Source organism: Acanthopagrus latus, chromosome 6, assembly GCF_904848185.1.
Source record: "Acanthopagrus latus isolate v.2019 chromosome 6, fAcaLat1.1, whole genome shotgun sequence".
Taxonomy (NCBI): Eukaryota; Metazoa; Chordata; class Actinopteri; order Spariformes; family Sparidae; genus Acanthopagrus; species Acanthopagrus latus.
The window spans coordinates 16,913,203-16,936,043 of NC_051044.1; the positions used below are offsets into that span (position 1 = coordinate 16,913,203).

A 22,841-nucleotide genomic window follows, 5' to 3' on the forward strand; every position below is an offset into this window, starting at 1 on the left:
ATGTTGCTTCTTACATACCTGTGTCACTGAAAATTCTGAAAATAACTCTTACATCAATTATCTAAATCTGAATAAGAGAAGACATATTGAAATGGAATAGTTATGTAATACAGCGTTTTTATTCATAAACCCAAAATGACAAAAATCTAATACATTTTAAATAAATAAGCTTTACTTTTCTTAGAAATATATGATTTATCTATATCGGCTAAAATACATAGCTAGCTAAATTAATGAGCATAATAATCATCATCACATGGCTGAAAATTATCAATTTTCATGATGCAACAAATTTAAAAAAATGCATTTAATCTCACAGTGGTTACAACTATTACTATTACACAGTAGCCTAAATAAGAAAACATTGCCTTTAAACTCTGGTTTGACTTGGAGGATATAACATAGTAATAAATAAATAAATAAATAAATAAATAGATAGATAGATAGATAGATAGATAGACCAAGAAGAAAGTTACAAAAACTGCTTTTTATTCGGGTTCTGCAAACACACCCTCATGTGTAAAACTGGTGGAGTTATACTTTTGCCTTTACAGTCACCGGCACCGCCCGGTGTACACATGAAGCGCTCCTTTGTGTACCTAAACGCCCCTCGACTATTTGACGTGTCCGGCTGTCGGCTGCTCTCCTCCCTGCCTCAGCAGCACGCTGCTAACCTGCTGCCAGTCCGTCTGAGCTCCACGTTGAGGACACACACTCTCCTCTGCCTCCTACACTTCACTGTGCCGTCAGACCAGCAGGAGGACTTAACATCTACACTTTTACCTGACTCGCACCTGAGCAGCTCGCTCCGCACACGGACACGGCTCCGCGCGGAGGAATGCGCGTTAACACCGACACCTGCGTCCGAAAATACGCAAGCAACAGATAACGTCGTGTCGGGATGGACGGCTCCGGTGTTGCCTGTCCTTCGTCACACCTCGGGCCGTCTGCGGGGTCCGTTGTGCCCGATGACAGCACTCCTGTCGGGAGAGCTCCGGCCCAGGCGCCCGTGAAGAAGCAAGCCGTGAAGAGACACCACCACAAACACAACCTGAAGCACAGGTACGAGTTCCTGGAGACCCTCGGGAAGGGAACCTACGGCAAGGTGAAGAAAGCCAAGGAGAGATCCGGTAGACTGGTAAGGTTTTATATTATTTAACCTCCTGTTATCATCATTTTACTGACTTTTTGAGCCTATTATCACCGTTCTTTAGTCAAAGCGTGCATCTGCAGTCAGTATTAAGGTCTGTGTTTGTGTCCTGTCGGCCACCTGTTGTTTAGACATAGACAGCACACGGTCTACCTCTGGCTTTCATCCATACAGGTTTGTCTACAGGTTTCTCACTTTAAGTAGGGTTAAGCCAGTTTTCCTGAGTTGTAAACTAATAAAATAGGTTAAGTGTGCTGCTGCTGAGATGGTTGTCTGTTGCCAAACCAGCTTAAGTTTGCTTAAGAGGTCATTGTGTTTGCTTTAAAGGGGTTTGCTCATACTTTTCCCCAGTGTTTTCTGAACACAAGGTCCTGTCTGTGCATAGGATAAGATCACTGGATAAGCTGTGTTTAAAGATCTTATTATTGGCCTTAATAAATATCACCACCTTTATCATTGGTTTACAAAACCTGTAGATACTCCTCTGTCTGTTGGACAGACAGAGTTGGAAAAGTACACAGTGTTGACCTTCCGTGCAAACTTAATTACAATCTTCACATGACACCGATCCCTGTATAGCTGACCCGTGTCTGAGGTAAACTCGAGATCTTCAACAACTTATTTGTGGTGTATTTAAGGTGCACTATGTAGTTTTGAAGAAGGAATATTAATCAGAAGAAGACCTTCTCAGACTGATTATCGTGCCTAAACACAGCACTCTTTGTTTTCATGATAAAACAAAGAGTGAGTAAACAAACTGACCTTACCGTTTCATACATTTTTACTTTGTTTACATGTGGCGGACCCTGCCACCTTTCTAGCTGCAAACAGTATTCTCGGGACTTTATTTTCCTCTGGGAACAGCTATGGAAAAAATAACTCTTTCTGTGTTTGTATTATTACCACAAAAAATTGTGAATAATAAAATTCTTCTCAAAACGACATAATGCCACATTTTTTTTACAGTAAAATTAAAGGAATCAATGAAAAATCGATACTCCTGTGTGAGATCATCCTACTAAACACCGAAACAGAAATAGATTCCTGTAAATCTGTCACCACACCAGACGTTTTACACAGTCACCTCCTACTGTTGAGAGAAACTGTCAAGGAAAGGCGTTTCACTGGAAAGCGAATGTCACAGAAGGGAGTTTGCTACAGGAAACTTAGGTAACTTTCTTTTCTGTGCTCCCGATGAGAAGGGGAAATTGCAACAAGCATTTCAGGTGCATTCCAAAGAAGTTCCCTATGACCTAAGGGGAAATGGGATGTGGTTGGACTGAGATAAGCCTCTTAAAGGACCAAACAAGTGATAATGTCTTAAGCTGAAAGACAATGGTATTTCTGTGTTTTTTATCATTAGACATCAAAGTTGCTTTAATGGCGACAAATAGATTATGTACCTCTTTTATATGGATAATGGACAAAATATCAAAAACACCTGTGTATTATGCAACAGCACTGCACACTACAGCCAAAAAAAGGACCATAAAGATTAATCTGCAACACTGAAACCTTTGTGAAGTTATTACTTACAGCAGGATTGTTGTGTTTGACTGCACCAGTTTGAATTAGGTGTACCCAATAGAGTGAAACTTTGTGTCCTACACTTAATAATTTGCATTTTTCCACATCGTTTGTTTTGTTTCCACAACCTCATCCATCCAACATCTAACCAGGACATGTAAACTATAGGCAAATTATCAGAAAGCAAGTCGAGACTGTAAACATGTTTTCCACTTTGCAGGCCGGTGGCTTCAGATATAGTGACTCATCAAAAAACAACAACAATAGAAAACAGATACTTGGCCTAGAAGTGAACTCCCTTTAGTAATGGTAATCAGAAATTGTCTTTGTTAGATCACATTTTCTGTGAGTGAAAGCACCCAAAGTCAAGGAAGTAATATGTGAGGAATTCCCCCCCTGCACCCGCAGTAAACATGCGGTGATACAAGTCCAGCCTTGTCTACACGCCCGTCTCTGCTGACACGACTTGTTGTTTCTGCTGCACTCTAGTTTTTATAGAAAATGAGACTGCTGTCTGAGATGTTATCCCTGCGGGCAGCTTCCTAATCTCCATGCCTTAAACCCACATGTCAAAACACTGATTAGCCCAGAATTACGTTTTGAATTCCCACCAAACAAGGATGGCTTAAAACGGCAGTTAACTTTGAATGGAAACTGGAGAAACAATTGTTTGCTTCATTGTTATCTACCTGCCTTAGTTTTTACAACATAATGGGAGTGACACCATACAAAGGATGGTCTCATCTTGCGTGCGATGTGGCACTACAGCTGTTCCCATTATCTAAAAGCGTATGTTCGATTGCATAATCCATTTTTGGGGGGGGGGGGGTGACCTCACACTTGATGCATGACATGTATGGAGGTTGCACTGGCTATTCATAAATCTATTACTATGTTTGTTTTGAATATATTTTCTACATTCTAAGTAGAAGCAACAAGCTTCAGTTTCAGACTAGAGATTTATTAAATTATGGTTGCTTTTATGGTCGAACCATTAAAGCTAAAGCTCTTTGATTTGTTAAAAACTTTAATTCAGTGTCTAGGAGAGAAATGCAGGTTGATGGATTTATTGGCCATCAGCCTACTCCAAACAATGTTATTATATCAGACTAAGAAAATCCACTGGCCATCCTTTAAAGGTGGCAGGGCTTCAACTAACAGTTATCTTCAATATCGAATCTTTTGATATGTTGAATGTCAAAAAACACAAATTCACACACATATTTATAAAATTTGTTTACACAAAGGCAGAGATAAGCAGCAACTCCTAAGAGGCTAGACCTAAAACATGTTTGGCACTTTTGTGACTAATCAAAATAGAACGGCACCCAGTGGAGCGCATACCTCCACCAAGGTCCACCAGCCCCCTTTTATACTCATAGATACCAGCCACCTAAAAACACCTGGTATTTTTCATCAAGAACTATATATTATTCCCAAAAAGAAGTTAAGGGAAAACACTCTGTGTTGCCACGTTAAAGAAAATGAGGAAGTGTTTCTGGATCCGTGCCTTTATCTGGATCTGCACCACAAGTTAACAGAGTCTGTTCTGGGTTGAGACCAATCCTTGATCCAAGTTTTGTAGAAATCCGTTCTGTGGTTTTTGTGTTATTCTACTAACAAACCAACCAACGAACCAGCAGACACTGTAACTTCAAACCTTAACAAAACTTCCATACAAAAGTTTTGGGCAAATTAAATTTTAAAAGCTATATTAAACTTAACCTCTGACACTTTAAGTGTAGATATGGGTTTTATTAATATATACATAGGTCTACATGTAAAGTTAGCTGTAATATCAGTAACATAGTGTGAAACCAACATAACTGTTGTTATTTTGTTATTTAGGTTAATGATAACTACGTACATTCATAATTTGAGGTATAATGGTGTTATTTTATTGAAATGTAATGTAACAGGTCAGCTGTTTACCCCTTTACATATCTCTTGATATGTTCACTCCAAACAGGTCATATTTTAGCAAGCTTATGCTGGCGCGGTCAGTTGGTTTAGTTAGCTACGCAACAGTTGCACCTAAAGGTGTTCCCAGGAACTATGTGTTAAATATCATAGATTTTAACCTTGGTGCCTTGTGCGTGAAAAGACCTGACCGTGACGAAGACCGCACACACACTGAAAACGGCACATTAGTGTGAACCCATCATGAGTGTGAGTTCAACCCGTCTGACAGCTATGCAAACAACTGCAGGAAACCTCAGTTCCCAGAATGAGGAAAAAGGTCTGTGTGGTGTGAATACAGTGACGACCTGGAGATGAATCCAGGCCAGACAGTGACTCATGACAGGAGACAGTTGAGCGCTGAAAACTGATATGACAAGTCGCTGCCTTACTCATTTCCCCTCGTCTGTAGCCTTGGGGGTTACAAAGGATAAGAAACAAGGACACCCCTCCACCGGGGGCCATCTGGTGCCTCTCGACAGCCTTCAAAGTCAGGGTAGACTGATGACGCACTGAGTGCACAGAGGAATCCCAGGCATCTTAGCCTCAAATACAGAAAGACAACATAAAGACATGTGTACGCACTTGTCAAAAGCTTTAAAATGGCACGTCTATGAATACAGACATCAGCAGATTTAAACATCCCTATTCGAAGAGTTTCACAGACATAACAGCAGACAATAGATCAGTTTGCAGCAGACAATACCTGACCCAGTGTCCCCTCTGCCTTGTTACAAAACAACATAGCAGAGTTTTCAGTTCACTGACCATTGTTGTTCTCACAAGAGGACAACCTTCAGATGGAAGCCAACTCTTAATAAATAACAGCTTATTTGTGAAGGTTTTTTTAACCTTGTTTTTTCTAATTAGACGGGCCTAATTCAGCATATTAACATACCAACCTCTTTTGAAAAAGCAATGCAGCTGTATTAGGGTTCTCTTTGTCAATAAAGTGAGATTATGTAATGTTTGGAATAGGAAACACATTGTTCTTCTTGAAGATGCAAACGAAACCTGAATCTGAATTTACAAGCAACGAAACATACCCAGCACACTTTTAAACACACTGAGGGAGCGTGATACTTACTCGTACCATGTCTGGTATGATGAGTAGCTTATGGTGGCGGATGTTAGATAATGTTGGGAAACTATGGAAAATAGATATTGTGTAACTGACATTAGTCTATTTAATGACTTAATGACTCATCTTCACTTATGTTCCTGATTTAATATTTATTGTTATCCAGCAGTTTGGCCACAAAAGCAGCTGTTAGTCTTGCTTAAAAGGTTTAGTCTGTGGTATTTAGGGGAATCTATTGCCAAAAATGTAATATTTGTGTTTCGTTTTCAATATTATGCTTTCATTAGTGTATAATCAGCTGAAAGTAAAAGACATTGTGTTTTCCTTACCTTAGAACAAGCCTTTTATATCTTCAAAGGAGCGTGGATCTTTTAGGAAAAATCTGGATACAGCGTTGTAAAAATACTAGAATCTTCTGCTAGCCCACAAAGTGTGCATACTCGAGACTTCCACAGGCCGAGTAGCTAACTTCTGGTTTAGCCACAAAATTGAATGGTGTGGATCTTCTAAACATTCCAAGTTATGACCCTCTAAAAAAAATGTATGCACGGTTTTATAGCATATTGTAAACTTATGAGATCATCATGTGACATTATTGTATCAGCCACAATGTCAAATTGTCAAAGGCTGACATGGTTCCTGGGGGCTTACTTCCACCTAGTCTGCCAAGAACAGACAAACTAACCACTGGCTCTTAAGATGGCCCTTCAGATTTATAACAGCCATAGTTGTTCCTCAATTTTGTACTTGGTGAGAAGAGGTGTATTCAGTTGGTTGCAATCTAAATCTTTAACAGTAGACCATTGAAAGTAAATATCTGACTCTCCAAACAACTGTTAAGCTGTGTCATTTTATTGATTAGTCCCTTGAACTTTTGATACTGATGTAATTTTTTTTCTCAAAGTCATATATATATCCTCTTTTCTTTTTTTTTTAAGGTTGCCATAAAGTCGATTAGAAAGGAGAAGATCAAGGATGAGCAAGATCTGGTTCACATTCGCAGAGAAATTGAGATCATGTCCACACTCTGCCACCCGCACATCATCACTATATATGAAGGTACGGCATTCAAAGATGTTGTAATTGTGCTTTTTCTGTGTGTGACAACTGAATCTCTGAGCAGCACGCGGAGTGAAACGTGGTACCTTCGGTAAAGACATCTCAATCAGTCTCTGTTTGTGATTCACAGTTTGGTCACGCAAGTCTTTTTGTTGAAGAGAGATGCTAGGTTACATAAGCCTTGATACTCTGTCGTACCCCGTCAGTAGTGCGGGATAATGTGCAGAGCCTTGTGTCGTCCAATGCCCCTCACGCCTGATGAGCTGGTCATCATACAGAGTCTGTCCACCTCGGTGCATGTTTGTTTGTGGTGCAGTCACCAATGGGGCGCCGAGTATCCCAATCAGTGTTAACTAGGGGTTATACATGAAGACAGTAATCAGTTTTAAACACAGGCACATTCTTAATTAAAAAGCTACATCCATGTTGGTGCTGTAGAAGGCTACATAGTCCATACTAAAGTTCCTCATAATCTGTGGCGCATCTGTTTCTTTTTCCTTGAGTTTGATCTAAAGCCTTTCAATAACAGGGTAACATATGAGGTTTTCTGATCTTTCAGTATTCGAAAACAAGGACAAAATTGTGATTGTGATGGAGTATGCCAGCCGAGGGGACCTGTACGACTACATCTGTGACAAGAGGAACATCTCTGAACGGGAGGCCAGGCACTTCTTCAGACAAATTGTATCAGCCGTGCACTACTGCCATCAGGTGAGACAGTCTTCCTCAATCTAATGCTTTCATACAGAACTTGGAAAAATTGTGCATTCTTAAGTCTTACATAAAAACTAAAATAATCACTCACTGGTAGTGTATTTAAACCCACATAATACATGGCTGCTACATTAAACCCAACGGCGCAGTTCTCCACTCAGACTGGTGTTCCACTAGTTGTTCTTTTCCAGGACACTGGCACCCCCAAAGTTACATAATGAGCATTATTCACCGTCAGCCTGCTGTTCAGAACAGGGCGGCTATGAGAACGGTGGTGGGGCAACTGAACAGTTGGTCTGTAGAGAGCTAGCGTCGGGGCTAAAGGCCAGCACACAGCACAGTCCCAGCACACACACGCATGGCCTCACACTCTAATGAGGGTGTGATGGAACAGAGGGGCTCACGCACGCACAAACACACACATACACTCAGTCGGTTGTTCCTGTGCTCCATAGCTGTGTGATTATGAACATTTACAACACTACATTTTAGTGTACCTGTCCAGCACTTGGCATTTATACATGTTTGCTGGACTATATTTACAGAGTGAACTGCCCTGTCATACTCTGTGTTAACCATCTGTTTTATGTCATTGCTGATGTCTTGTCAAATATTTGATTTTCCACGGTGAAAGCAGGACAAGGCCATCTAAAATATCAATGTTTGGCACAGCATGCAAATGTGTCTTTGCATCTTAATACATTCTACACAACACAGCCTACAAAGATTCAGTCAGTCGCTATAAGAACTGTCCATATGTAACAAGTATTTGACCTTCATTTTTGAAAAGAAAACAAATTTCAAACTCTGCTGGAGTCAAAGGTATGCCCCCCTGCAGAGAGGAGGACAATGAAGCATTGCTGACATACCAGAAAAAAATCTTCACTTGGAAGAAGAATGTGTTTCTGACCCAGTAAAAACTAATCCTTTTACGTAATATAGACAACCTCCAGTAAACCGGTGTATTGGCCTAGATAAGAAAATTATTATTGTGGAAGCTGATATCTTTTTTTCTTTCACTCAGAATGGAATAGTACACCGGGACCTGAAACTGGAGAATATTTTACTAGACGGCAATGGCAATGTGAAGGTAAAAATGAAGGGAAAATAGAACATGATAAAAATGTAATTTCTAGGATGAGGTGGTTATCATTGGAATATTAAATGACAGAGTTCATGACTTTTTGCGACAGATCTTGTGATGAGATGATTCACTCTGAAATCTTTAGAACATGCCATGAGTAACTGATGAGGGGATGGTGATGCATATGGAAATCTTTGAGGTTTACAGTAATCTGTAGTGACACATCTGACATGGCTCGGCATGATGTCTACTTCTTGTTCTTGCAGATCGCAGACTTCGGCCTGTCGAACCTCTACCAACGTGGCGAGTATCTTCAGACTTTTTGCGGAAGCCCTCTGTACGCTTCCCCTGAGATCGTCAACGGTCGGCCATACCGTGGGCCAGAGGTGGACACCTGGTCTCTTGGCGTGCTGTTATACACTATGGTTCATGGTACCATGCCATTTGATGGACACAACCACAAGACACTGGTCCAACAGATCACCACTGGCAACTACCGAAAACCCACTAACCCCTCTGGTGAGTCTTTTACCTTTTCTTTGAACGCTCTCAAACATTAGTTTGGTGTTTATACTTTGTTTTTAATTTAATGGATTTTCTTTTGTCTCTCAGATGCATGCGGGCTCATCCGTTGGATGCTGATGGTAAATCCTGAGCGCAGAGCCACTATAGAGGAGATTGCGGTTCACTGGTGGCTCAACTGGGGCTACCAGCAGCCATTACTGGCTGAGACAAAGAGCAGTGCAGTTGAGCAGACGGCTTCACCAGCCTCTCCATCAACAGCACAACCTGCTGGGCTGGCTAGTGTTGCTAGCTGGCTGCGCCGCACCTCCCGGCCTCTACTGGAGAATGGCTCCAAGATGCGCTGCCTGCTCCGCTCACAGGGTGGTGGGGGGGATGTAGTTCGGCAGCGCTCTCTACGGAGGTCAAGAAAGGAAAACAATGTCTCCCAGACGGTGCATGAAGTGAGCACGGATAGTCGCCCCTCTAAAGGTATATTGAAGAGACGCAACAGTGCAAAGCAGAAGGCAACGAGTGAATCCACTGCTGTAGCTTCAGTGGAGCCACTGAACATTTTGGGTTTGTCTACACCAGCCAATGCCCCTTCAGCCGCACTGCTGCCTCGTAAAGGTATTCTAAAGAAGCCCGCAGAGCAAGAATCAGGGTACTATTCCTCCTCTCCTGAACACAGTGACTCTGGCTGGGTGCCACAAACTAAACAAGAGTGCCCTTCAGCACCAACCTATAGGAAAGGCATCTTGAAACGCAATGGAAAGTTCTCCTCAGGCGGGTTTCAGGAGTTTGGTTCTCTGGACCAGCTGGCGGCCTCTTTACCCCGCACTAGGTCGAGACCAAGTGGGGCCATCAGCGAGGACAGCATTCTGTCTTCAGAATCCTTCGACCAGCTCGATCTACCAGACCGTGTTGGACCTCCAACACAAATGGATAAACCAGCCAAGGCCAACATGAGAGGATGCGTGTCTGCTGACAACCTGCTGGACATCCAGGAGGACGGGATGCTCGGGGACGGGTCGCTGAGGCCCTGGAACTGCTACAAGTCAGGAGTGGCCGACAGTGCCTTCTCCATCACAGACTGTGATAATGTAACTGAGGCCTACAAACAGGCCATGGTTATAAGAGGCTCTGCAGCAAGTTGAGGACTCTGAATAAAGACATTCTTCTTCTCATTCAGTTTTTAAATGACCGTGATCTACTGAAGACTTTAAAGCCAAAGTGCATTGTGGGACATGACCAGCAAACTGTGGTGAGGATCATGTTGGCTAACTTTACAAAATTACGCCGTACCAAAAAGGGAGGAGGCGTCTTGTTAAACATCAGATTGTATTTTTGATGATGAATGATACTAGACAGCTTGTAGTTTGTAATTTGAAGGAAAAAAATAACCAGATGGCACAGTATTTTACAGAAACGATGAATAATAGTGCTGCAGTTTCACATGTTCTCAGGAGGAAGAAGAGAGCTGCTGCTGGTCAATCAGGAGCTCTAATTTCCTACATGAGATTTTTCTATCAGGACTATAGTGCAAAAACATCTAAATACTGGTCTTCAGTGTCAAAAGCAAACCAGCATTTTACACAGTAATAATAGGACTGTTGTTTGAATATTGCATAAGCCACAAAGTCAGTTTCTTTTATTGTCTGCATGAGAAAATCTTTATGACTTAATGGCTCTGAATTCTAGCTGTGTGATGGCTGATCATCTACCTTATGTTTATCTAAGATAACAGTAATAACGCACAGGATTAATATTAGAACAGATCCTTCTTATCAGTTACTGCAGCTTTCACTCTTAGGATGCGGGGGAAATTACATTTCATGGATACCAAAGAGCAAATTTGCAAAAAATGTTGGACTTTTTTATTTGTTATTTAAAGCACTAGTGAAAAGTGTTTATAACAGGGATTAAAAAATGTTTTATATTGTTTTCTCTTGAATTGACTTTCGGAGAATTACTTGAATAATAATCATGACTCACATCAAGCCTAACCAGTAGAACCTGCTTTCGCATCCAAGCATACAATGATACCAGTGAGCAGGTGGCCATTCCCTCTTTGTGCAGCATGCAGGTGGTAGTTTCACACGAAGGTGGAGTTCATCCAGGCACGCCACTTGTTTTTGAACATCACAAGAGAAAACAGTGACGTGTCTTTGAAATGAACCATGAGCCCCACGTCACACTCTTACTGTGTTACCTTTCAACTGAATTTTGACGATCAGTCACAGAGCTCAGGTGTGATGAACTTTGCATTTTAATTGCCTGGAGTGGACAGTATTTCACAAAGCCGGATTATAAGTTTAGCCCCCTATTCTTTAACTGTTCCATCTTGGTTGCTCCAACAGAATACTAAACTTATATACTATGTTATATGACAAGAATTTTGCATGCTAATGATTGATTACATTTGAGATATTGTTATCTGGATAACTTCCCAATCCTGCTTTATGAAATATCTCCTGGTGCTCAGAGACCATTATAGCAGTGTGTTCGTCTCTATGAAATTTCATGCTGCACACTGGAGTTGCTTAATTGGATTGGCATTCTTGGCATTAAATTAGAACACGATGCCGGTGCCTGGAATAGCACTTTATCAGGCCATCGAAACTTGATAACCACACAATTTATTATTCAGCTATCATGTAAGTATTCAATTCCTGTAACAAAAGTTGCACAAAGCAGTAGTACCCAAAATCATGCTGTTGTTCAGAAACTGGAATGTGGAAAATGTTTTTTTTGTTTGTTTGTTTTTTGGCACATAATGAGGCTCATCAGGAATAAAAATGTTCCAAAGGTCTTACAAATGGTATGTTTCATATTTTGCACAATATAATGTGCATTTTGGCATTTCAACACTGTTTTAACTCTTTCTTGTCCCGTAAGTTGCAGGTATGCAGACGCTATGATTTTTTTTTTTCTTTACTCTTGTTTGCCAAAGTTACTGGCTTATCATTTATGTGACTCTGTGATCTGCCATGTGACCAGGATGAGGAAGTCAATAAAAAAAAAAAAAAAAAACTGTGGAGGCTCATGTTTTTACTGACCTACATACAAAAGGTTTTATGACATAGTTTAACAGTGTTGATCTGTATCACAAGGAAATTCAGTAGTGTGTTGAAACCATGAAGAAAAAAATATTCAAACCCATCAGAGTTTTCCAGATAAAGCTAATATTACATGTTTAATTAATCCAGAGAAATGCAAAAATATTAATGACTATATGTTTAGAAGATATTACATTCAAAATGTGCAAACATTGCTATTGGAATACAGTGCAGCTCAACTGATAATATCAAAAACAAATTAATGTGGCCCTTAAATTGATCAAGGGCACAAGAACAATTACATTCTATCTTTTTAAGCTGTTTTTGCAACTGCAAAATACTAAAATAAGCAGAAATGGGATGGACAATTAAAGGTACACTATGTAGTTTTGGAGAAGAAATTCAAAGTCAGAATTTTAATACTTACGATGGCAATGAGGTAATAATAGAAAATCAGAAATATTTATTTTCCCCATTCCCAATTCAATAAACAAGCTGTACTCAGGAAAGTAAGGCCCCAGAATACTGTTGGAAGCTAGAAAGGTGGCAGGGTCCACCACATATAAACAAGGTAAACATTATTAAATAGGGTTGTCCTCTAAGGGCAGTTTGTTTAGTCGGTCATGAAAACAAAGAAAGTTTATTATAAAGTTTATTGAGTTTTTTTCAACATAAAAAATCTGTCAATGAGGATCTTTCTCCTCTGATTAAGATTTCTTCCCCAACATTACATAATGCACCTTTAACATTTTTCAAACTGCAGTAGCTCTACACATATTGCAGAAAGATCTCCAAAACAAACAACATAAAAAGAACAGTTACGATTAAGGAGAAATTACGTGAAGACATATTTCACATAACACCTGGTATTTTGGCCTTTTGTTCTGTCTCATGGCTGTAAGGGTACATTTCATTCTTGCCATTCATAGCAGGGAGGGGTGTTTTAGCTTGATGTCACTGGTGTTCGTTCAGCATCCTGAATGTCAGCAGGGGTGTAGCTGATCTCTGAGCTGTGAGCTCCTGATCTGCAAACACTAGCCAGCCTGGAAACATGAGGGCAGGCTGAGCTCCAACACACTCATTAGCTGGTCATAGCAGAGGAGGACTGATTTCTGTTCAGGGTCGGATTAAGAGAGAAACAACTAGGGGTTCATCAGTGGGTCATGGGCAGACTTTTTCTATGAATCATGACCGAAACTACAGCATGTGTGTTTTTGCTCTTCCAAACATTCATTTTAAAGTTTGTTTGTTCTTTTTCTCAGACTGTTAGTTCAGCGTGCCAGTGAGTGTTGACAACAGGGCAAAGTCAAAAGCGATATCATCTAAAAATGAAAGTTAAACATTACCCTTACCAGATCAATGGACAAAAGGTCAGCCAAAAACTGCATAACCGAATCAGAGGTGACAGCAGCGTCCGCTAACTTCAGCCTCTGCATGGCAATGCTCACACAGGCACACACAACAGTCGAGGGTTGGAACACTAAAAACCTGCATTCTGAGGATAGGAGAGGAAGATTACTCTAAAATACAAAAGAATCACAACCAGTATTTGTTAATTTGATGACCACTTTTAACTCACAGACTCACTTCCTCTGTAGGTAAAAAAGGCTCAGTCTAAGGTAAAGAAAACATCATGATTCTTGCACAGTATGTTTTTTTTGTGAGCCAATGCCAATAACCGATATTTACCTGCTTCTTATGGTCGATAACAGATCATTTTAATTGGCTCCATTTATCAGCTATCTATTATAATTTCACAGATGACGATAAATAGCTAATAAACTTTATAACCAAATAATTAAAAGGTCCGATACATATTGTGCATCCATAATTAATATTAATTTCAACTGCTTCCCCTACATTCTGCACACTGGACCTTTCAGTACTTGCAGACCATTGCAGAAGTGAGGAAGTCAGTAACTGGCTGGATGAAGACAATTAGACGGATGGCGCCATTGTGGACACACCCTGATGAACAAAAGCATGCACTCAGAAGCAGACACTTTCCAAAACCTGATAATCTGATACTGTATCCTAATTGCTTCAGGCAGGCAACTGCTGAGACAAAGAGTCAGCTATTCTCTTCCTGCTCAGACACCTTTCTGAATGGGATACGATGTCGGGACACTGGAGTTATCTGAATTTTCATGGGCTGTAATGTCATAGTCTAAAACAGAACTAACTGACTCCCTGCATCCATGTGACCTGCTGCCTCGGGCAGCATCACAGAGATTCGTGGGAAGTCAGCCAGCTGAATGGTCGGACGTGGGTCTTTCACAGGGGACAATACAGGATTACACAAACTCAGCTCTCTGTCTCCGAAATGAACTGCTGACACATCGTAATCAAAGTTATGGCTGCTTTGTGTCCATTGTTCACTGTTTAAAAAGTAATTTAACAGCTACACTTAATGCTGCCTGACAAAAGAATATCACTGATTCAATCACGAGAGAGATGAAATAGCAGCTTTTATTGCACTGGAACGAAAAAGGTGCATTAAATACTTAGAATTTAATACATGAGTATGTGGTCAGATGTGTCTCTCTGAATATTTTTTTTATCAACTTCTGGTGCATATAGTCCTTTGGTGTATCACATTTGGAGGAAAAAACCCTCATGTGTATGTAACTCAGTTATGTAACTCACCAGTGGCTGCCAAAGCAACATAGGAGTGAACATGCCTGCGCATGTTTGGAAGGTGGTGGGGCCGAACAAAGGGGAGAGTGTGAAGAATTGGCTCCAGGAAGTCGGAGGGTACCACAGAGGCCAGACACCAGTCTAACCTGGACACCACTGCCAGCTCCCACTGCTGCAACACACATATTCCTATAAACCAATCCATCAAAATGGCGTGGCATGAAAACCTCTACATGAGACAGACGTTATCAGTTCGCATGGATATTTCACGGAATGTCTGGCTTTTGTTTTCTTTTTTGCTTGTGAATCCTTAAAACAAAGTCTACCAAGGGAACATCTCTGGGCAGTGGTTGCCTGTAATAACTTAGACTTAATTAAAGTGACATGAGTTTTACATTTAGGTATAATCCAATGTTTTAGGCTTCCAGGTCTAATTGACAGGCTTTTGCCAAGGCTTTAAATTATAGATCATCGGTGAGTGTGTATTGTATATATTATCTTTTTGCGGGGGGATAAAATAGAGTTTGTTAATAGTCATAAAACTCCATTTTGTGAATGTGTACCTCTGTTCTCCTAAATACAGTGTGTAGTTTATATAAAAACAAAGAGTTACCAGGATGTCTGAGACTGAAATTGAGTTGTCTGTGTAGATACACAGCTTGCTGGCAGTCAGATGGATGGTCTCTCTCATTTTGGAAGCCAAGAACATGCAAACAGCCCCTAAAATCTGCAGTTTGGACTTCTCAATGGGGAAACGGCTCAGGTAACAGTCCAGGTAGTGCACCGCCTGTGGAAATATCTCCTCCTCACATTTCTGCTCCTCACATACCTGTAAAACACGCACCTGTTATTACCTGTTATTAAACCAACTCGTGTGAAGCATAGTCAGTTTTGGATACTTAATTGATGTGCAATACCTGAAACATCCACACAGCCAGTGTATTCCGCATGTTCGGCTGGACGTCTGTCTGGACTCCGTCGATGTACCAGGGGACGGCCGGGAGGGTCTTTTCCATGGCCGTTAGACGGTTCAGTGCTCTGGGGTCACCGGTCACGGCGGGGTCGGTGGCCGCCCGGACAGCCACACCTAACCCGGTATCGCCGCCATTTGTGTCTCTGAATCGACTTTGAGGCTGTCCATCGTCACAGAGAGCCATATTATAACACCATTCAATCTGGAGTCGAGAAATCGCTCAATATATCAATGAACCCTTGGGCTAGCTGTTAGCAGCTGCGCCGTTATTTTAGCTAACGTTAGCTAGCTGCTAACCGCCCTGAAGCTAACGGTTCACGACCTGCGAACTCGTTTGGAAGTAAAGCAACGAGAGGCTCAGCTGAGCTCCAGGTGTACCTTTTAAAGAAAATTCGACAATTTAAATCAGGCTCTGAGAGAAAATCTTAAATTTGTCAAGAATATCAAACCTAAAGAGGCAGGGTCCGGCTTCTCTGGCCTGCCTATGGAGTGGTCATGAAGGCCAGAGTCACTTAATGTTGACTAAACTAAAATCTGAACACTCCTCATTAAGTTACATTTAACAAAGGATATGTTTTCAATAAAACTAGGCACTAACTATTTGTTCTTTTAAAAAAAAAATCAATATAACCATAAGGCATTGTTTTATGTATTAGTCACATTTCAACTTAATATTTTGAGGGTAAACTTAAAATTTTGTTTGACTTCCCTTTATTTTCTTTTTTACGTATCAACTATTTGGAAAATATCTCAGTTTGTGTTCAACAATGATGAATGATTGTATATGATATGTATACAGCACCGACACTCGAAATCACACCTGACACATCAGAAATGTTGGTGTACTTGGGATATCGTCTTGCATTTCCTGTTTAAAGAATCCGAGACATGCAGCTAAAGTGAATTATTTGAATATGATGGCCTGAGTGGTGGCCAACAGTGTTTTTCATTTGACCTCTGGGCTCACAGTATGGTCTGTTATATAGGTCTAGCTATCGTGTGAGTTGAAACTATTGAATGCATTGGCGATTTCAGACACAACCTATGCTGCAACTTCAATCATGCCATGCTGACTGGTTTGAACATATCCAATTCACCGCTGTTTCTTTCACCATCCATCATGTGCAAAACTGATGCTTGACAACATTTTAAGGATTCAGTTTCGTTTTTAATCCAAATTGTTGCTCCAAAACAACAAAGTTGCTTTTAATCAAGTGGTCACAAATGCCAGTCTTTGTATCCAAATGATCACTCCACCAAAACTGCAGGACAACACCTCAGAAATGCATGATACAAAATCACAACATCAAACATCAGTACTGATGTGCATCTTCAAATGTGCAAACTCATCCAAGCAGGGGACAGAATTTGCCTGCAGAGACACAGCCATGTTTTGAAACTGTCCTTTAATAGAACAGGAAGAATAAAGAAGTTAGATTTCACAATGTTTTCTTCATGATGAAGAAACCATGAATCATTTGTATCAGAGAAGGAGGATGTGTTAGACCACACACACTGAAACCTCAGTCCATTTCAACTGTCACAGGGATCCCGATTTCAATATCCCTTGACTCTGAGTTTTGCAATTCCCTGCGAATCTCTGCAGAGATCTGAGGGTGTGTTTGTATCTTCAGCAGCTCCAGCAGTGACGTCTTCTGTTCGGAGGCCAGGTCGGCCTTGTAGCGCTGGGCCAGGGTGAGTAAACTCTGATGCCACAGCACAGGAAGCACACGTTTTTCACTGCGGAAAGACAGGAAGTGAGCCACCAAGGCATCTAGGACACGGAAAGGCAGGGCGTACTTCTTGTCAAGCAAAAGCCTCAGGAAAATGCTGTTGGCGCCGTTGTACTCCATCTCTGCCAACTTAAGCATTGCAGCGCTGAAAGACAGGGAAGATTGCAAGCGTTACACAACCTGACATGTTATGCAACCTTGACCTTTAATTTTCCAACACAATACGAAGCTTTCAGGGATAACTGGCTGAATCTTCCATATAATGATAGGAGCGGCCATTTGTCAGCTGGTGTGTGGCAGGGAAAGGGAAACCTTACCTGGAGTGGAGCACAGGGATCGAGCACTTTGTTAGTATGCTTCCGATGATGATGGCTTCCCTGAGAGTACACGTCCCAGATTCACATAGAGGGATCAGTATACCTGTATGACAGAGGAGGGCACCACATATTATGAGAGCGCTCCAGCAGAGGCCATGGTTAACTTCACTGTAAGCCCCAGTAAAGGGATTAAACTGGGTAAAAAGGGACTAATAAACCTCAAAAAAAAACAACAAAAAACAGCGAATCTCACATTTCTAATGATACAACTCATCAGCATCTTCCAGCTGTGTTCACATAATATGGGACTATCCGTAGATATTCCTAGGTTTACGACTCAGGAGAATTCACACCATCAGAAAAGTCAATATGTTTCCATGATAAGCAGAGCTGACTGTGTTGGCGGCCAATCAGTGAGACACATCACTAGGAATATGTTGCCAGCCTAACCTTTGTCTGTCTATGGTATGTTGAGGGGGAGTACCTCCCCTGCACAACAAGTCAGATTTTTTCACGATTTGTAGAAGTTTAAATATGTAAACATTTTCAGCACAAGGTGTGGAGTCGCGCTGCTTTTCTTATTATTTCCATATTGAGAACCAATGGGGAATTAAGGTTTGGTAGTGAATGGAGAGAGAGGCATGTCATTTTTTTGATCCTGCTTGAATTATGACCAGAATCACACAAATTTCAATTTAAAAGATATTTTTTCCAAGTCAAAACAAGTTAGTTCGTCATAAAATTAATGAATTGTAAGACTGCATATACGTAATTATAAACACTACACAGCCACAGACTACAAGTCGTCTCATTGAATGGTCATCATAACCTAAACAACTGATTTTTGTCTTGGAGAATTATCTTTTAAATTGACATATGTGTAGTTCATGGCCTAATTCATGAGGGATCAAATAATTATTCGTCTCTCTCCATTCACTACCATACATGTTTTTTCTGAAACATTTTCTCATTGGGTCCACTGGAAGGGGCGTGACTTTGGCACTGGCTAGATGTACCCGCAGGCTGGCTCCACAGGCTGCTTTGACTGGAACAGAATTTTCCATGAAAGAAGAAGTCTCTCAAAACATGGCGGCTATGTTGATGGAGGATCCCCACCAACTGTCTAGTGAGGGTGACATTTTGTCCTGCACTTCGCACGCTTTATCAACACTGGGGTTAGCAGGGGACGGAGCCTTCCAAAAGTTTCACTTAATAACTGCCCATGGTAGATTTAAGTGTTGTAACTTTGCTTTCCTGTTCATCAGCAAGATAATCTGGATTTATTTTGTATAAAGCTATTTTGATATAACATTATTTTAGAGCCTTCAGGTGCATCAATCACATTGAAAACACACCACATTAAATATCACTTCATCAATTCAATATTTAATTTCTAGAATGATATCAAATTAACTTCAGTAATGGAAGAATGAATTGAATACCAATCACCCCTGGTCAATGAGTGCTCTCATTCACACTGTATGTGGGCTATGGCACGGTGTATTTATGAGCAACACTGCCACCGTGTGGTGTTGTTTCATACTGGTGGTTTTCTAAATATGGGTCACGGGATGTTTGGGAGAAAAATAGTCCCATTCAATCTGGGACAGTGTGTGAACACACAGGACTGATGGGATTAAAAGGAAAAAAAATCCTCAACAATGATTGGCCAAGAGGAATTCTTGATGTGTGAAAGATGTTTTGACCCAATTAAATTTTAGTGTGTTAATTAATACTGTGCTTCATGAGCCAAAAGTGTTATTTACCCTGTGGACGCCACCTAATCCTGCATCAGTGTCCTCAGGGTAACATGCCTAAATTTAGTGCTCAAATTAGAAACGTGACATGTCCCAGAAAGCTTGTGTTTTGTTCTTTGCAACAAGCTGTCAAATCCTCTCTTTCAATCACTTCACCCACTTCTTACTTTCAAGGGCCATTTGTGACTTGAGCTTATCCAAGCATTCACAGGGCATTTCATGAAACAATAACTAGTGATGCCCAAGTAATATTAGGAGCTATCGTAAGTGAACACCTTTGGGATTGGCTGTTGATATGATATGAAATGTATATCACAATCTCTTGGAGCTCATGCTGTTGTCATCCAGTAACACACTTTAAAAGCTAAAGATATTCAGTTTATTATTATGTAAAAAGAACAGCAAATTCTCACAAATGAGTCAGAATATTATGCTTGAAAAACAACTTAATCGATTAGTCAATTATTAAAATAGTCTAATCGTCGCTGCCCTAATGTCGATCTAGTCTTATTGCTCTGCAAAAGAAAGTTGAATATGCTTAAGAAATGGTCTTTATCCCTCACCTTTGAACCATGCTCCTGGTTTGAACAAGGCTTTCTTCAGAGCACTGTAGAGATGAAAGTTGAGTTTCTTGTACTCTGCGATATCGTCACGTACTCGAGGCAGCAGCACTAAGTTGTAAAAGCGCTGAGCCATTCGCTCTTTGAGATTGGATGAGAAGATTCTATGACAAAAGTATGGAAGAAAATATGTCATTGCACCACACTGCAATGTATGAAGTACACATGAAAATGCTCTCTGTAACACCTAGGGACTCACCTTGTTGCCTGGTACATGGCAGCTGCAGTCCAGCTCTCAGGATCAGTCAGATAGAGAACCTGCTCCCAGTTTGCGAGAGCTGGGATTATTTTAAAAGCCTTTGGCAATTTACCACTGCGGTATTTTGTCAGAACCTGAAGCAAAGGAACATAAATAATCATCATTCAGCTGCTCTCAGAGATCTTCATATTCTTCACATTTACTGTCAGGCATGACACGGACACCTGCTTTAGATTAGAGGAACACTTCTTTAATGAAAGCTGAAGTGTTTCCTGATTTTTGCAAAACACTTATTATATTGGTACACAAACACTAATCACTGATACCGGCACATTTTGTGTCATGCAGAGACCTAACTCTGTTTTAAAAAATGCAGTTAGCCCATTTCAATTTCTAATTCTATATTGTATAAACCCTTTACTCCACTGAAGCAGCTGTGGTTCAGGGCTATGCTCAAGGGCACCTTGGTAGTGATAAACATTTAGGGAAGACTATGTTATTTTATTGTCCATGCCCAGGTCAGGGCCTCCACTCACAATCATTTAATTAGCTGCTTCATTTGTAAGTTATATAACACTGCAGAGATCCGTTTTCACTTTGACATTAAAAGTCCTTTTTTCTGTGCCAAATCACAGTAATGGGACCAGATCAGGAGTGCAATGGCCACAAAAGTAGTCACATCATTTTTGTACTTTAAACAACTGAGTAACTACTTGTTCCCTTTATTAAAGCTGCTGCTATTTATTATTTTTCTTCACAGTTTTTGCTTTTAAATGAACTGTAGGTTGAGCTCTTGTGCATTCAGTTAAGAAAACAGATGTTACTCACCTTATTGACACCTTTGTACACTTCTACTACCCTCGGGTCGAGCTGGGGCATTGGACATCCTGACACCTCTGACATCACTGTTCCTACCTCCGTCTGCTTCTCCGTAATCTTCTCCATGATAATGTCAGCGAGGGTCCGTCTACGAAGACCACAAAGAAATAACACAGCTGAGCACTTAAAGTAGAATTACATCTCACTGTGCCTGTCATTAAGGCTCAATGTCAACAGCTAGTTTTAAGATACAATGAGCGTTATGTTGTATCTTGCCTCATTGGAGGGTTTTTATTCATGAACATTTCCATGGCCTTCTCATCTTCAGCATCGACGACGATTTCAGTATCACACATAGCATCGCTGTCACCAGCACCTGCTGCTCCCAGCGCAGGCCACTCCTCATCTGAGTCTGCATCCTGAGTGCCAGACCCTGAAATGGGATTTCAAGTTTAAAAAAAAAAAAAAAAAAAGGTAAGATAGGTTGTCACATCCGAACTGTAATATTCAAGATATTCCATTACTAAAAAAGTTATGTTCCTTGATTGAGACAATCAACTGAAGGAGCTTCAAAGTAGAGCAGCAGCAATTAGTCGATTAATAAATCACTCAATCCAAAAAAAATGTAATCCCCAACTATTCTCATAATCGATTCATCATTTTGGCCATTTTTCAAGAAAAACTGGCTGGTTTCAGCATCTTTAATGTGATGATTTGCTGCTTTTTTGTAATTTCTGACAGTAAGTGACATGTGACAGTCTTCAAGCATTAGACTGTCAGCCAAAAGTATCATTTTAAGTGAGGACAGTGTCACTGATAATTAACATGTAAAACTTCAAATTACTCACAGTAGCGTGAACTTTCCAAGTAATTAAAGGTGCACTTTTGGGGAAGACATTTTAATTAGAAGAGCAAACTGACCTTAAGAGGACAACAGAATTTCACCATTTTTTACTTTGTTATTATGTGGCGGACCCTGACACCTTTTAGCACAGTGTGCACAGTGTTCTGTGTTCCATTTAGTTGTGGAAAAAATAAACATTGTTTTAATTTCTTCGCCCCTTTTTCTAGCGCCCGTTTCAATTCCAAATAAACGTGCAAATATAAAACACTTACAGTCAAGGCTGCGATCAGCTCTGCCACACCAGACTCCATTCAAATATTTGTACATTTAAGTAGAAGCTAATTTATAGATGTAAAAGTTTACCGAGAACAGTGACTGGTGTTTTCTTCTTCTCCGGTGCCAGGCCATGCTCAGCCTGGAGCTCCTCTTGTTGAATCCGGGCCTGCTGTAAGATCTTCCGCGACAGTCGCTCGTCCACGTACTTGTCCTCGTCTTCTGGCCGGCTGTCTCTGGTCTTCACCCGGCCTCGGGCTCGCACCGTGTCCGCCTGCATGATCTGGTCAGCCAGCGCTACCGCTCCGCCGCTCTTCTCTCCTCCTCCGCCTCTGGACTTTTTAACTTTCGGCATCTGTATACTTTGAAAGAATATGTCGCTACAATACTATTGCTTTTTTTGTTGGGATGTGCTACCTAAAGTCTCAAATTAACAAGAAACTGTAAACAGTCGCTTGTTCAACACGTGCAGACGTCCATACCAGGAGGAAGTGACGTTTCACAACTACGTCTTTAAACTAGCTCGCAAAGTTAG

General features: G+C 40.8%; 3 protein-coding genes across 7 annotated transcripts; 1 reads left to right on the top strand and 2 right to left on the bottom strand.

Annotated features, from left to right (window-relative positions):
• Positions 1 to 569: 569 nt before the first annotated feature.
• On the top strand, positions 570 to 12,108 carry nuak2 (NUAK family, SNF1-like kinase, 2). The gene is made up of 6 exons (XM_037100489.1): positions 570 to 1,138; positions 6,656 to 6,776; positions 7,336 to 7,487; positions 8,515 to 8,580; positions 8,841 to 9,093; positions 9,187 to 12,108. Exons 1-6 carry the CDS (start codon positions 902 to 904, stop codon positions 10,230 to 10,232), a joined length of 1,875 nt encoding a protein of 624 aa, XP_036956384.1. The 5' UTR covers positions 570 to 901; the 3' UTR covers positions 10,233 to 12,108.
• A 144-nt stretch (positions 12,109 to 12,252) lies between these two features.
• On the bottom strand, positions 12,253 to 16,284 carry ccnd3 (cyclin D3). Of its 5 annotated transcripts, none has more exons than XM_037100528.1 (5): positions 15,689 to 16,283; positions 15,385 to 15,600; positions 14,781 to 14,943; positions 13,487 to 13,629; positions 12,253 to 13,177 (listed from the first exon to the last, which is right to left on the bottom strand). In XM_037100528.1, exons 1-5 carry the CDS (start codon positions 15,926 to 15,928, stop codon positions 13,169 to 13,171), a joined length of 771 nt encoding a protein of 256 aa, XP_036956423.1. In that variant the 5' UTR covers positions 15,929 to 16,283; the 3' UTR covers positions 12,253 to 13,168. The 5 variants fall into 5 exon arrangements, with proteins under 5 accessions (XP_036956423.1, XP_036956422.1, XP_036956424.1 ...); XM_037100527.1 differs by having other exon boundaries at positions 12,253 to 13,246; positions 15,689 to 16,282; XM_037100529.1 differs by lacking the exon at positions 13,487 to 13,629 and having other exon boundaries at positions 15,689 to 16,284.
• Positions 16,285 to 16,890: 606 nt separating this feature from the next.
• Positions 16,891 to 22,803, bottom strand: bysl (bystin-like). The gene is made up of 7 exons (XM_037100508.1): positions 22,397 to 22,803; positions 21,466 to 21,622; positions 21,199 to 21,337; positions 20,371 to 20,504; positions 20,115 to 20,275; positions 17,795 to 17,897; positions 16,891 to 17,622 (listed from the first exon to the last, which is right to left on the bottom strand). Exons 1-7 carry the CDS (start codon positions 22,659 to 22,661, stop codon positions 17,268 to 17,270), a joined length of 1,314 nt encoding a protein of 437 aa, XP_036956403.1. The 5' UTR covers positions 22,662 to 22,803; the 3' UTR covers positions 16,891 to 17,267.
• Between the last annotated feature and the right edge of the window lie 38 nt (positions 22,804 to 22,841).